Here is a 13,092-nt window from a genome sequence, read left to right on the forward strand (position 1 = left end):
GGTGCCACTACGGGACCTTGGTTGCAACAATGATCTATACGGTCCCAGATTATGTCAATAACGTCCCGGGGGGCAGGACTGCTGGGTTCTCTCTCCGGGGAGGGGAGTGGGGTCTGGAGGTTAGAGAGGGGGCCAGGACTCCGGGGTTCTCCTCTCCCGGGGCAGTGCTGTGCAGAGGGCTCACCGTTCGCTGTCCCCCCACAGATGTACGGCCGGATTTACCGGGTGGTGGAGCCCAAGCGCGCCCGCATGAATGCCGCCATGGCCCAGCTGGCCGAGAAGCAGGCGTCCCAGGCCGAGGCGCAGGAGAAGCTGCGTGAGGTCTGTCTGCTCGGGGTGAGGTCGGGGGGAGACGCTGGGCTTGCCACGGCTCGGTCCTGCCCCGGCGCAGCGCTGGGGGGCTCACGGCTCTGCCCCCCCAGGTGGCAGAGAAGCTGGAGCGGCTGAAGCAGGAGTACGAGGAGAAGCTGGCGCAGAAGGAGGACCTGCGCAAGCGCTCCGAGGAGATGGAGATCAAGCTGGACCGCGCCGACAAGCTGGTGTCGGGGCTCGCGGGGGAGAAAGTGCGCTGGGAGGAGACGGTGCAGGTGGGTGAGCCGCAGGAGGCCGGGGGGGTGGCCAGGGATCCCAGTGGGGGGGATCTGGGGACGGGGACGGCGATGCCATAGCCAAGCTGGGGTGGGGGCAGGGATCCCAGCAGGGATGGGGGGATCTGGAGGTAGGAGCTTGGGCAGGGAGCAGCCAGGCCAGGGGGTGGGGATCTGGGAGGCGGGGATCCCAGGGTGGGGGGGCTACAGGAATCTCACCAGGGGGGATCTGGAAGGCCGGGATCCCAGTGCGGGGGGGCTGCAGGGATCCCAGTGCGGGGGGGCTGCAGGGATCCCAGCGGGTGGGATCTGGGAGGTAAGGATCCTGGGGTGGGAGTAGAGCAGGGATCCCAGTGGGCGGGATCTGGGAGGTGGGGATCCCATGAGGGGCAGTGGGGACAGGGATCCCGGCGGCTCGGGGGTCTCAGCCTGGCTCTCTCGGCAGGGGCTGGAGGAGGACCTGGGCTACGTGGTGGGCGACTGCCTGCTGGCCGCCGCCTTCCTGTCCTACATGGGGCCCTTCCTGTCCGGCTACCGCGACGAGATCGTCTCGGACATCTGGATGAAGCAGGTGTCTGGCACCCACGGGCCCTGGCCATGGCACCCCTGAGCGCTCGGCCCTCGGAGCCCTGGCTGCCACCGGCCCCGCCCGGCGCTCTCCCTGGGGGCGGCCCCACACGGCCCGAGGCTCCAGGGGGCAGGCAGGGTCACTGGCTCCATGCACTTGCTCCTGTTAGCCCAGCGCCAGGGGGCAGCCGGGGGGCGGGCAGCCCTGGTGACCCTGTGCTCTGTGCCCGCAGATCCGGGAGCTGCAGGTGCCCTGCTCACCCCGGTTCACCTTCGACAGCTTCCTCTGCAACCCCACCATCGTGCGCACCTGGAACCTGCAGGGGCTGCCCTCCGACGCCTTCTCCACCGAGAACGGGCTCATCGTCACCCGCGGCAACCGGTGGGGGGCCGGGCCGGAGAGCGCCCCGCGGGCATGGGCTGCCTGGCCTGCGCCCCTCCAACCCGCCCGCCCTGCCTCCTGCGCCCCACGGACCTGCCCCCTGTGCCCCTCCAACCCGACCGCCCACCCTGCCCCCTGCATCCCGGGGCCTGCCCCCCTCCCACCCGGCCTGCCTCCTGCATCCCGGGGCCTTCCCCCCTCCCACCCGGCCTGCCTCCTGCATCCCGCAGGCCTGCCCCCCTCCCACCCGGCCTGCCTCCCTCCCACCCGGCCTGCCCCCTGCATCCCGGGGCCTGCCCCCGTCCCACCCACCCTGCCTCCCGCATCCCGCATCCCGGGGCCTGCCCCCCTCCCACCCGGCCTGCCTCCTGCATCCCGCGGGCCTGCCCCCCTCCCACCCGGCCTGCCTCCTGCATCCCGCGGGCATGGGCTGCCTGGCCTGTGCCCCTCCAACCCGCCCGTCCTGCCTCCTGCGCCCACGGGCCTGCCCCCTGTGCCCCTCCAACCCGACCCGCCTGCCCCCGTCCCACCCGGCCTGCCTCCTGCATCCCGCGGGCCTGCCCCCCTCCCACCCGGCCTGCCCCCCGCAGGCCTGCCCCCCTCCCACCCAGCCTGCCCCCGTCCCACCCACCCTGCCTCCTGCATCCCGGGGCCTGCCCCCCTCCAACCCGGCCTGCTTCACATGCCCCACGGGCCTGCCCCCGTCCCACCCGGCCTGCCTCCTGCATCCCGCGGGCCTGCCCCCCTCCAACCCGGCCCACCCACTCTGCCTCCTGCATCCCATGGGCATGCCCTCCTCCAACCCGGCCCACCCACCCTGCCTCCTGCATCCCATGGGCCTGCCCTCCTCCAACCTGGCCCACCCACCCTGCTTCCTGCATCCCATGGGCCTGCCCTCCTCCAACCCGACCCACCCACCCTGCCTCCTGCATCCCGCGGGTCTGCCCCCCTCCCAGCAGACCTGCCTCCTGCATCCCGCGGGCCTGCCCCCGTCCCACCCGGCCTGCCTCCTGCATCCCGGGGCCTGCCCCCCTCCAACCTGACCCACCCACCCTGCTTCCTGCATCCCATGGGCCTGCCCTCCTCCAACCCGACCCACCCACCCTGCCTCCTGCATCCCGCGGGTCTGCCCCCCTCCCAGCAGACCTGCCTCCTGCATCCCGCGGGCCTGCCCCCCTCCAACCCGACCCACCCACCCTGCCTCCTGCATCCCATGGGCATGCCCCTCTCCAACCCGACCCACCCACCCTGCCTCCTGCATCCTGCAGGCTGCCCCCCTCCCACCCGCCCACCCTGCCTCCTGCATCCCGCGAGCCTGCCCCCCTCCAACCCGGCCTGTCTCCTGCATCCCGCGGGCCTGCCCCCCTCCAACCCGACCCACCTACCCTGCCTCCTGCATCCCATGGGCATGCCCCTCTCCAACCCGACCCACCCACCCTGCCTCCTGCATCCTGCAGGCTGCCCCCCTCCCACCCGCCCACCCTGCCTCCTGCATCCCGCGGGCATGGGCTGCCTGGCCTGCGCCCCTCCAACCCGCCCGTCCTGCCTCCTGCGCCCACGGGCCTGCCCCCTGTGCCCCTCCAACCTGACCGCCCACGCTGCCTCCTGCATCCCGGGGCCTGCCCCCCTCCCACCCGGCCTGCCTCCTGCATCCCGCGGGCCTGCCCCCCTCCCACCCGGCCTGCCCCCCTCCCACCCGGCCTGCCTCCTGCATCCCGCGGGCCTGCCCCCCTCCCACCCGGCCTGCCTCCTGCATCCCGCGGGCCTGCCCCCCTCCAACCCGGCCTGCCTCACATGCCCCACGGGCCTGCCCCCGTCCCACCCGGCCTGCCTCCTGCATCCCACGGGCCTACCCCCCTCCCACCCGGCCTGCCTCCTGCATCCCGCGGGCCTGCCCCCCTCCAACCTGGCCTGCCTCACATGCCCCACGGGCCTGCCCCCGTCCCACCCGGCCTGCCTCCTGCATCCCGCGGGCATGGGCTGCCTGGCCTGCGCCCCTCCAACCCGCCCGTCCTGTCCCCTGCGCCCACGGGCCTGCCCCCTGTGCCCCTCCAACCCGACCGCCCACCCTGCCCCCTGCATCCCGGGGCCTGCCCCCGTCCCACCCACCCTGCCTCCTGCATCCCGCGGGCCTACCCCCTTCCCACCCGGCCTGTCTCCTGCATCCCGCAGGCCTGCCCCCCTCCCACCCGGCCTGCCTCCTGCATCCCGCGGGCCTGCCCCCCTCCCACCCGGCCTGCCCCCCTCCCACCCGGCCTGCCTCCTGCATCCCACGGGCCTACCCCCCTCCCACCCAGCCTGCCTCCTGCATCCCGCGGGCCTGCCCCCCTCCCACCCGGCCTGCCTCCTGCATCCCGCGGGCCTGCCCCCCTCCCACCCGGCCTGCCCCCCTCCCACCCGGCCTGCCTCCTGCATCCCGCGGGCCTGCCCCCCTCCCACCCGGCCTGCCTCCTGCATCCCACGGGCCTACCCCCCTCCAACCCGGCCTGTCTCCTGCATCCCGCGGGCCTGCCCCCGTCCCACCCGGCCTGCCTCCTGCATCCCGCGGGCCTGCCCCCGTCCCACCCGGCCTGCCTCCTGCATCCCGCGGGCCTGCCCCCCTCCAACCCGGCCCACCCACTCTGCCTCCTGCATCCCATGGGCCTGCCCTCCTCCAACCCGGCCCACCCACCCTGCCTCCTGCATCCCATGGGCCTGCCCTCCTCCAACCCGGCCCACCCACCCTGCCTCCTGCATCCCGCGGGTCTGCCCCCCTCCCAGCAGACCTGCCTCCTGCATCCCGCGGGCCTGCCCCCGTCCCACCCGACCCACCCACCCTGCCTCCTGCATCCCATGGGCATGCCCCTCTCCAACCCGACCCACCCACCCTGCCTCCTGCATCCTGCGGGCTGCCCCCCTCCCACCCACCCACCCTGCCTCCTGCATCCCGCGAGCCTGCCCCCCTCCAACCCGGCCTGTCTCCTGCATCCCGCGGGCCTGCCCCCCTCCAACCCGACCCACCTACCCTGCCTCCTGCATCCCATGGGCATGCCCCTCTCCAACCCGACCCACCCACCCTGCCTCCTGCATCCTGCGGGCTGCCCCCCTCCCACCCACCCACCCTGCCTCCTGCATCCCGCGGGCATGGGCTGCCTGGCCTGCGCCCCTCCAACCCGCCCGTCCTGCCTCCTGCGCCCACGGGCCTGCCCCCTGTGCCCCTCCAACCTGACCGCCCACGCTGCCTCCTGCATCCCGGGGCCTTCCCCCCTCCAACCCGGCCTCTCTCCTGCATCCCGCGGGCCTGCCCCCCTCCCACCCGGCCTGCCTCCTGCATCCCGCGGGCCTGCCCCCCTCCCACCCGGCCTGCCCCCTACCACCCGGCCTGCCTCCTGCATCCCGCGGGCCTGCCCCCCTCCAACCCGCCCGTCCTGCCTCCTGCGCCCACGGGCCTGCCCCCTGTGCCCCTCCAACCCGACCGCCCACACTGCCCCCTGCATCCCGGGGCCTGCCCCCGTCCCACCCACCCTGCCTCCTGCATCCCGCGGGCCTGCCCCCCTCCCACCCGGCCTGCCTCCTGCATCCCGCGGGCCTGCTCCCCTCCAACCCGACCCACCCACCCTGCCTCCTGCATCCCATGGGCCTGCCCTCCTCCAACGCGGCCCACCCACCCTGCTTCCTGCATCCCGCGGGTCTGCCCCCCTCCAACCCGACCCACCCACCCTGCCTCCTGCATCCCGCGGGTCTGCCCCCGTCCCACCCGGCCTGCCTCCTGCATCCCGCGGGCCTGCCCCCCTCCCACCCACCCTGCCTCCTGCATCCCGCGGGCCTGCCCCCCTCCAACCCGGCCTGCCTCCTGCATCCCGCGGGCCTACCCCCTCCAACCCGACCCACCCACTCTGCCTCCTGCATCCCATGGGCCTGCCCTCCTCCAACCCGGCCCACCCACCCTGCCTCCTGCATCCCATGGGCCTGCCCTCCTCCAACCCGGCCCACCCACCCTGCCTCCTGCATCCCGCGGGCCTACCCCCTCCAACCCGACCCACCCACTCTGCCTCCTGCATCCCATGGGCCTGCCCTCCTCCAACCCGGCCCACCCACCCTGCCTCCTGCATCCCGGGGCCTTCCCCCCTCCCACCCGGCCTGCCTCCTGCATCCCGCGGGCCTGCCCCCCTCCAACCCGGCCCACCCACTCTGCCTCCTGCATCCCATGGGCCTGCCCTCCTCCAACCCGGCCCACCCACCCTGCCTCCTGCATCCCATGGGCCTGCCCTCCTCCAACCCGACCCACCCACCCTGCCTCCTGCATCCCGCGGGTCTGCCCCCCTCCCAGCAGACCTGCCTCCTGCATCCCGCGGGCCTGCCCCCGTCCCACCCGACCCACCCACCCTGCCTCCTGCATCCCATGGGCCTGCCCCCCTCCAACCCGGCCCACCCACCCTGCCTCCTGCATCCTGCGGGCTGCCCCCCTCCCACCCGCCCACCCTGCCTCCTGCATCCCGCGAGCCTGCCCCCCTCCAACCCGGCCTGTCTCCTGCATCCCGCGGGCCTGCCCCCCTCCAACCCGACCCACCCACCCTGCCTCCTGCATCCCATGGGCATGCCCCTCTCCAACCCGACCCACCCACCCTGCCTCCTGCATCCCGCGAGCCTGCCCCCCTCCAACCCGGCCTGTCTCCTGCATCTCGCGGGCCTGCCCCCCTCCAACCCGACCCACCCACCCTGCCTCCTGCATCCCATGGGCATGCCCCTCTCCAACCCGACCCACCCACCCTGCCTCCTGCATCCCGCGAGCCTGCCCCCCTCCAACCCGGCCTGTCTCCTGCATCTCGCGGGCCTGCCCCTCTCCAACCCGACCCACCCACCCTGCCTCCTGCATCCTGCGGGCTGCCCCCCTCCCACCCTGCCTCCTGCATCCCGCGAGCCTGCCCCCCTCCAACCCGGCCTGTCTCCTGCATCCCGCGGGCCTGCCCCCTGCCCCCCTCCAACCCGGCCTGCCTCCTGCCACCCTGCGCCCCTCCAGCCTGGCCCTGCCCGACGCACTGCCCCATTGATCCGCCCCTGTCCTTGTTGCCAGGTGGCCGCTGATGATCGACCCACAGTGCCAGGCCTCCAAGTGGATCAAGAACATGGAGGCGGCCAAGGTGAGCTGCGGAGCCCGGGGGCTGGGGTCCCCTCACCCCAAGGGGTGGAGCTGATTGGAGCCATGCCCCCTACTAGGCCCCACCCATTTACAGCTGGTTCCCTGCTATGTATCCTCTGTGCTCTCCCCTGTGTCCGGCTGCCTTCCCGGCTCCTTCTCTCCATCCCGTGCCCCCGGGGGCTGGCAGCTGGTGAGGGTTGGGGGGGAGAGGGTCCGGGAGGGGGGGCTGGCTGCTCACCCCGGCCTTGGCGCCCCCCGCAGGGCCTGAAGATCATCGACCTGCAGATGGGCGACTACCTGCGGGTGCTGGAGCGCGCCGTGCAGTTCGGCTCGCCCGTGCTGCTGCAGAACGTGCAGGAGGAGCTGGACCCCTCGCTCGCCCCCATCCTCAACAAGTCCGTCACCAGAGTGGGTGAGCCAGGACTCCTGGGTTCTCTCCCCGGCTCCGGGAGGGGAGTGGGGGCTGGTGGGTTAGAGCAGGGGGGGCTGGGAGCCAGGACTCCTGGGTTCTCTCCCCGGCTCCGGGAGGGGAGTGGGGGCTGGTGGGTTAGAGCAGGGGGGGCTGGGAGCCAGGACTCCTGGGTTCTCTCCCCGGCTCCGGGAGGGGAGTGGGGGCTGGTGGGTTAGAGCAGGGGGGGCTGGGAGCCAGGACTCCTGGGTTCTCTCCCCGGCTCCGGGAGGGGAGTGGGGGCTGGTGGGTTAGAGCAGGGGGGGCTGGGAGCCAGGACTCCTGGGTTCTCTCCCCGGCTCTGGGAGGGGAGTGGGGGCTGGTGGGTTAGAGCAGGGGGGGCTGGGAGCCAGGACTCCTGGGTTCTCTCCCCAGCTCTGGGAGTGGAGTGGGGGCTCGTGGTGAGAGCAGGGGGGGCTGGGAGCCAGGACTCCTGGGTTCTCTCCCCGGCTCTGGGAGGGGAGTGGGGGCTGGTGGGTTAGAGCAGGGGGGGCTGGGAGCCAGGACTCCTGGGTTCTCTCCCCAGCTCCGGGAGGGGAGTGGGGGCTGGTGGGTTAGAGCAGGGGGGTCTGGGCGCCAGGACTCCTGGGTTCTCTCCCCGGCTCCGGGAGGGGAGTGGGGGCTGGTGGGTTAGAGCAGGGGGGGCTGGGAGCCAGGACTCCTGGGTTCTCTCCCCAGCTCCGGGAGGGGAGTGGGGGCTGGTGGGTTAGAGCAGAGGGGGGCTGGGAGCCAGGACTCCTGGTTTCTCTCCCCGGCTCCAGGAGGGGACTGGGGGCTGGTGGGTTGGAGCAGGGGGGTCTGGGAGCCAGGACTCCTGGGTTCTCTCCCCAGCTCTGGGAGGGGAGTGGGGGCTGGTGGGTGCGGGGGCTGGCCCGGGACCCCTGCTCACCTCCCCAGGCAGGGCCCGGCTGCGTTGGGGGGGCCCTGACTGCTCTGTGTGCGTGGCAGGCGGGCGTCTGCTGCTGCGGCTGGCGGACAAGGAGGTGGAGTACAGCCCCGAGTTCCGCTTCTACCTCACCACCAAGCTGTCGAACCCCCACTACACCCCGGAGACCTCCTCCCAGACCACCATCGTCAACTTCGCCGTCAAGGAGCAGGTGGGGCTGGGCCGGTTCCTGGGGGCATGGGCGCTGATCCCTCCAGGGCTGGGGGGGTCACTGGGGACTGGAGATGGGGGCCACGTGCGGGCTGGCTTGCTCCGGAGGGATGGGGGACGGGCTGGGGCGCCCAGTCTGCAGCAGCCCGGGCAGGCCCTGACGCCCCTCGTCTCGGCAGGGCTTGGAGGCCCAGCTGCTGGGCACCGTCGTGCGGAAGGAGCGGCCCGAGCTGGAGGAGCAGAAGGACTCGCTCGTGCTCAACATCGCGGCCGGCAAGCGCAAGCTGAAGGAGCTGGAGGACGAGATTCTGAGGTGGGGCTGGGGCGGGGCGGCGGGTGACCCAGGGACCCCTCGCCCGGCACCGAGATGCGGCCACCTCTGGTGCGGGGCGGCTGGTTACCCAGGGACCCCTCGCCCGGCGCCGAGGTGCAGCCACCTCTGGGGCGGGGCGGCTGGTTACCCAGGGACCCCTCGCCCGGCGCCAAGATGCGGCCACCTCTGGGGCGGGGTGGCTGGTTACCCAGGGACCCCTCGCCCGGCGCCAAGATGCGGCCACCTCTGGGGCGGGGCGGCTGGTTACCCAGGGACCCCTCGCCCAGCGCCGAGATGCGGCCACCTCTGGGGCGGGGCGGCGGGTTACCCAGGGACCCCTCGCCCGGCGCCGAGATGCGGCCACCTCTGGGGCAGGGCAGCTGGTTATCCAGGGACCCCGGCCCTGAGATGTGGCCACCTCTGGGGCAGGGTGGCTGGTTATCTAGGGACCCCTCGCCCACTGCTGAGATTTGGCCCCGTGCCGCATTCCCTGGTGAACAGAAGGGCGGTGTCTCTTACGGGGCACAGGGCAGGATTGGGGGTGTGGCTGCACTGGCAGGGGGACACTCCCTCGGCGGGAGCCTGCCAACCCTGGGCCGCCGCTCGTCCCCGCAGGCTGCTGAACGAAGCCACCGGCTCGCTGCTGGACGACGTGCAGCTGGTGAACACCCTGCAGACCTCCAAGGTGACGGCCAGCGAGGTGACGGAGCAGCTGGAGACCAGCGAGACCACGGAGATCAAGATTGACACCGCCCGCGAGGTGAGGGGGGTCGGGGCAGCCTGGGTGCACCCCACGGGCTTAGCCTGGTAACGCCAACCGTGCCCACGGAATGGGGGCCTGGTCCAGGCCCAGCCCTGAATGGGGGCTGGCTCGGCAGGAGGGTCCGTCCGCACTGCGGTTAGACGCCCGCGGCTGGCCCCTGCCGGTGGAGACGTGCCGAGCCCCGGCAGGGCGTGTGGGTACGGCGTAGGCGCCCCCTGGGAGGCCCACCCGGCGCTGACGGGCGCCGTGCTGCCCCCCAGGCCTACAGGCCCTGCGCCCAGAGAGCCTCCATCCTCTTCTTCGTGCTCAACGACATGGGCCGCATCGACCCCATGTACCAGTTCTCCCTGGACGCCTACATCGACCTCTTCAACATGAGCATCCACAAGAGCCACCGCAGCTCCAAGCTGGAGGAGCGGATCCGCTACCTGAACGAGTACCACACCTATGCCGTGTACAGGTACGGGCCCCCCCCGCCGGGAACGGGTACCACGCCTACGCCGTGTACAGGTACGGGGGCCCCCCCCGCGCCGGGAACGGGTACCACGCCTACGCCGTGTACAGGTACGGGGCCCCCCCGCGCCAGGAACGGGTACCACACCTACGCCGTGTACAGGTACGGGCCCCCCGCGCCAGGAACGGGTACCACACCTACGCCGTGTACAGGTACGGGCCCCCCGCGCCGGGAACGGGTACCACGCCTACGCCGTGTACAGGTACGGGGCGCCCCCGCGCCAGGAACGGGTACCACCCCTACGCCGTGTACAGGTACGGGCCCCCCGCGCCGGGAACGGGTACCACGCCTACGCCGTGTACAGGTACGGGGCGCCCCCGCGCCGGGAACGGGTACCACCCCTACGCCGTGTACAGGTACGGGCCCCCCGCGCCGGGAACGGGTACCACCCCTACACCGTGTACAGGTACGGGCCCCCCGCGCCAGGAACGGGTACCACCCCTACGCCGTGTACAGGTACGGGCCCCCCGCGCCGGGAACGGGTACCACGCCTACGCCGTGTACAGGTACGGGGCGCCCCCGCGCCGGGAACGGGTACCACCCCTACGCCGTGTACAGGTACGGGGGCCCCCCCCGCACCGGGTATGAGTACCACCCCTACGCCGTGTACAGGTATGGGGGCCCCCCGTGCCGGGTATGAGTACCACCCCTACGCCGTGTACAGGTATGGGGGCCCCCCGCGCCGGGAACGGGTACCACCCCTACGCCGTGTACAGGTACGGGGGCCCCCCCCGCACCTGGTATGAGTACCACACCTACGCTGTGTACAGGTACGGGGGCCCCCCCGTGCCGGGAACGGGTACGGACCCCCCCGCGCGCCAGGTATGAGTACCCCCCACACCAGGTATGAGTACCCCCCATACCAGGTACAGGTACGGGACCCCCCCATGCCGGGTACAGAGATCTCCTCCTACGCCGTGTACAGGTATGGCCCCCCCCTGCACCGGGGACAGGTACGGCCCCCCCCTGCACCGGGGACAGGTACGGGGACCCCCCCACGCTGTGTATAGTTACGGGACCCCTCGTTGGGGTTGGGGACCTCCTACGCCATGTACAGGTATGGCCCCCCCCTGCACCGGGGACAGGTACGGGAACCCCCCACGCCGAGTATGGCTACAGGGAACCCCCACACGCTGTGTGCAGTTACAGGACCCCGTGCCGAGGACAGGGACCTCCCACACCAGGGACAGGTACAGGGAACCTCCACACGCCATGTACAGGTTCAGCTCCCCCCCACCGCACCGGGTACAGGTACGGGGACCCCCCCACACCATGTACAGTTATGGGACCCCTCGTTGGGGTTGGGGACCTCCCACGCCGTGTACAGGTACAGGGACCCTGTACACCCCATGTACAGATACGGGACCCCCCCGCCCCTGGCCGGGTACAGCTATGGGGACGCCATCCTACGCCAGGGATGGGGACCAGCCCACAACGGGTTCAGGTACGGGGACCCCCCCACGTGGGGACAGGGATCCCGCCGCCCTACACGATGTAGAAGTACGGGAACCCCCCCCATGCTGCGTAGAGGTACCAGGGCACGGGGATCTGCATCTCCATGCCCCCCCCGGCATGCAGGGGAGGGGAGAATGGACCCCGGCCTGGCAGGCTGTGCGGGGGCCCTGCAGCGTGTGCCCGAGGGGCCTGGGGGAGCAGAGAACAGCCCCCAACTCTGGGGCACGTGCCCCGCGGGACCCCCAGGGATCCTGTCCCACTGCGTGGCTAGCGCCACCTGCCGTCTCCGCAGGTTCACCTGCCGCGGCCTGTTCGAGCGCCACAAGCTGCTCTTCAGCTTCCAGACGTGCGCCAAGATCCTGGAGACCTCGGGCAGCCTCAAGATGGACGAGTACAACTTCTTCCTGCGGGGGGGCGTGGTGAGTGCGGGCAGCGAGCTGCCTCCCCCCAGGGGCACCCTTCTCCCTGAAATGCAGCGTTAGAGCACCCCCAGCACGGCTGCCACCAGCGAAGGGAGGGCTGACCCCAACACCCCCGGGCAGCGCTAGGGGGCGCTGTGGGGCAGGGAGCGGGGCGGGGGGCTCAGCAGGGGGCGCTCTCCCCTGGCAGGCAGGGCTGGCCCCAGGGCGGTGCTAGGGGGCGCTGTGGGGCAGGGAGCAGTGCGGGGGACTCAGCAGGGGGTGCTCTCCCCCGGCAGGCAGGGCTGGCTCCAGGGCGGTGTTAGGGGGCGCTGTGGGGCAGGGAGCAGTGCGGGGGGCTCATCAGGGGGTTCTCTCCCCTGGGAGGCAGGGCTGGCCCCAGGGCGGTGTTAGGGGGCGCTGTGGGGCAGGGAGCAGTGCGGGGGGCTCAGCAGGGAGCACTCTCCCCCGGCAGGCAGGGCTGGCCCCAGGGCAGGGCTAGGGGGCACAGTGGGGCGGGGGGCTCAGCAGGGGGTGCTCTCCCCTGGCAGGCAGGGCTGGCCCCAGGGCAGCGCTAGGGGGCGCTCTGGGGCAGGGAGCAGTGCGGGAGGCTCAGCAGGGAGCACTCTCCCCCGGCAGGCAGGGCTGGCTCCAGGGCGGTGTTAGGGGGCGCTGTGGGGCAGGGAGCAGTGCGGGGGGCTCAGCAGGGAGCACTCTCCCCCGGCAGGCAGGGCTGGCCCCAGGGCGGTGCTAGGGGGCGCTGTGGGGCAGGGAGCGGGGCGGGGGGCTCAGCAGGGTGCGCTCTCCCCTGGCAGGCAGGGCTGGCCCCAGTGCAGCGCTAGGGGGCACTGTGGGGCAGGGAGTGGGGCGGGGGGCTCAGTAGGGGGCGCTCTCCCCTGGGAGGCAGGGCTGGCCCCAGGGCGGCACTAGGGGGCGCTGTGGGGCAGGGAGCAGTGCGGGGGGCTCAGCAGGGGGCGCTCTCCCCTGGCAGACAGGGCTGGCCCCAGGGCGGCGCTAGGGGGCGCTGTGGGGCAGGGAGCAGGGCGGGCGGCTCAGCAGGGGGTGCTCTCCCCTGGCAGGCAGAGCTGGCCCCAGGGCGGCGCTAGGGGGCGCTGTGGGGCAGGGAGTGGGGCGGGGGGCTCAGCAGGGGGTGCTCTCCCCTGGCAGGCAGGGCTGGCTCCAGGGCGGCACTAGGGGGCGCTGTGGGGCAGGGAGCGGGGCGGGGGGCTCAGTAGGGGGCGCTCTCCCCCGGCAGGCAGGGCTGGCCCCAGGGCGGGGCTAGGGTGCGCTGTGCTGCCGGAGGTGCCCTTTTACAGTGCGCTCTAGCCCAGTGGTGCTGCCCCCCTGTGGTCAGTCCCTTCACCAGGTGGGGCGGCAACCCTGGCATCCTGGCCGTATTTGCCTCCTAACCCCCTGGGGGCTGGGGCGCAGCCCTGGCAGATGTTGCCTG

General features: G+C 72.9%; 1 protein-coding gene across 3 annotated transcripts in view; it reads left to right on the forward strand.

Moving 5' to 3' along the window:
* DNAH2 (dynein axonemal heavy chain 2) overlaps positions 1–13,092 on the forward strand; it is a 125,175-nt gene that overhangs the window by 96,624 nt on the left and 15,459 nt on the right. For all 3 annotated transcript variants that reach the window (XM_037887273.2, XM_043537131.1, XM_043537132.1), the window contains 11 exons: positions 205–321; positions 423–587; positions 1,033–1,158; positions 1,388–1,536; positions 6,590–6,656; positions 6,917–7,067; positions 8,052–8,200; positions 8,379–8,512; positions 9,128–9,272; positions 9,536–9,735; positions 11,537–11,663. In XM_037887273.2, coding sequence (XP_037743201.1) covers positions 205–321; positions 423–587; positions 1,033–1,158; positions 1,388–1,536; positions 6,590–6,656; positions 6,917–7,067; positions 8,052–8,200; positions 8,379–8,512; positions 9,128–9,272; positions 9,536–9,735; positions 11,537–11,663 — 1,530 coding nt within the window. The remainder of the gene's footprint in view (positions 1–204; positions 322–422; positions 588–1,032; positions 1,159–1,387; positions 1,537–6,589; positions 6,657–6,916; positions 7,068–8,051; positions 8,201–8,378; positions 8,513–9,127; positions 9,273–9,535; positions 9,736–11,536; positions 11,664–13,092) is intronic.

This window comes from Chelonia mydas, chromosome 28, assembly GCF_015237465.2.
Source record: "Chelonia mydas isolate rCheMyd1 chromosome 28, rCheMyd1.pri.v2, whole genome shotgun sequence".
In the NCBI taxonomy this organism is placed as follows: domain Eukaryota; kingdom Metazoa; phylum Chordata; order Testudines; family Cheloniidae; genus Chelonia; species Chelonia mydas.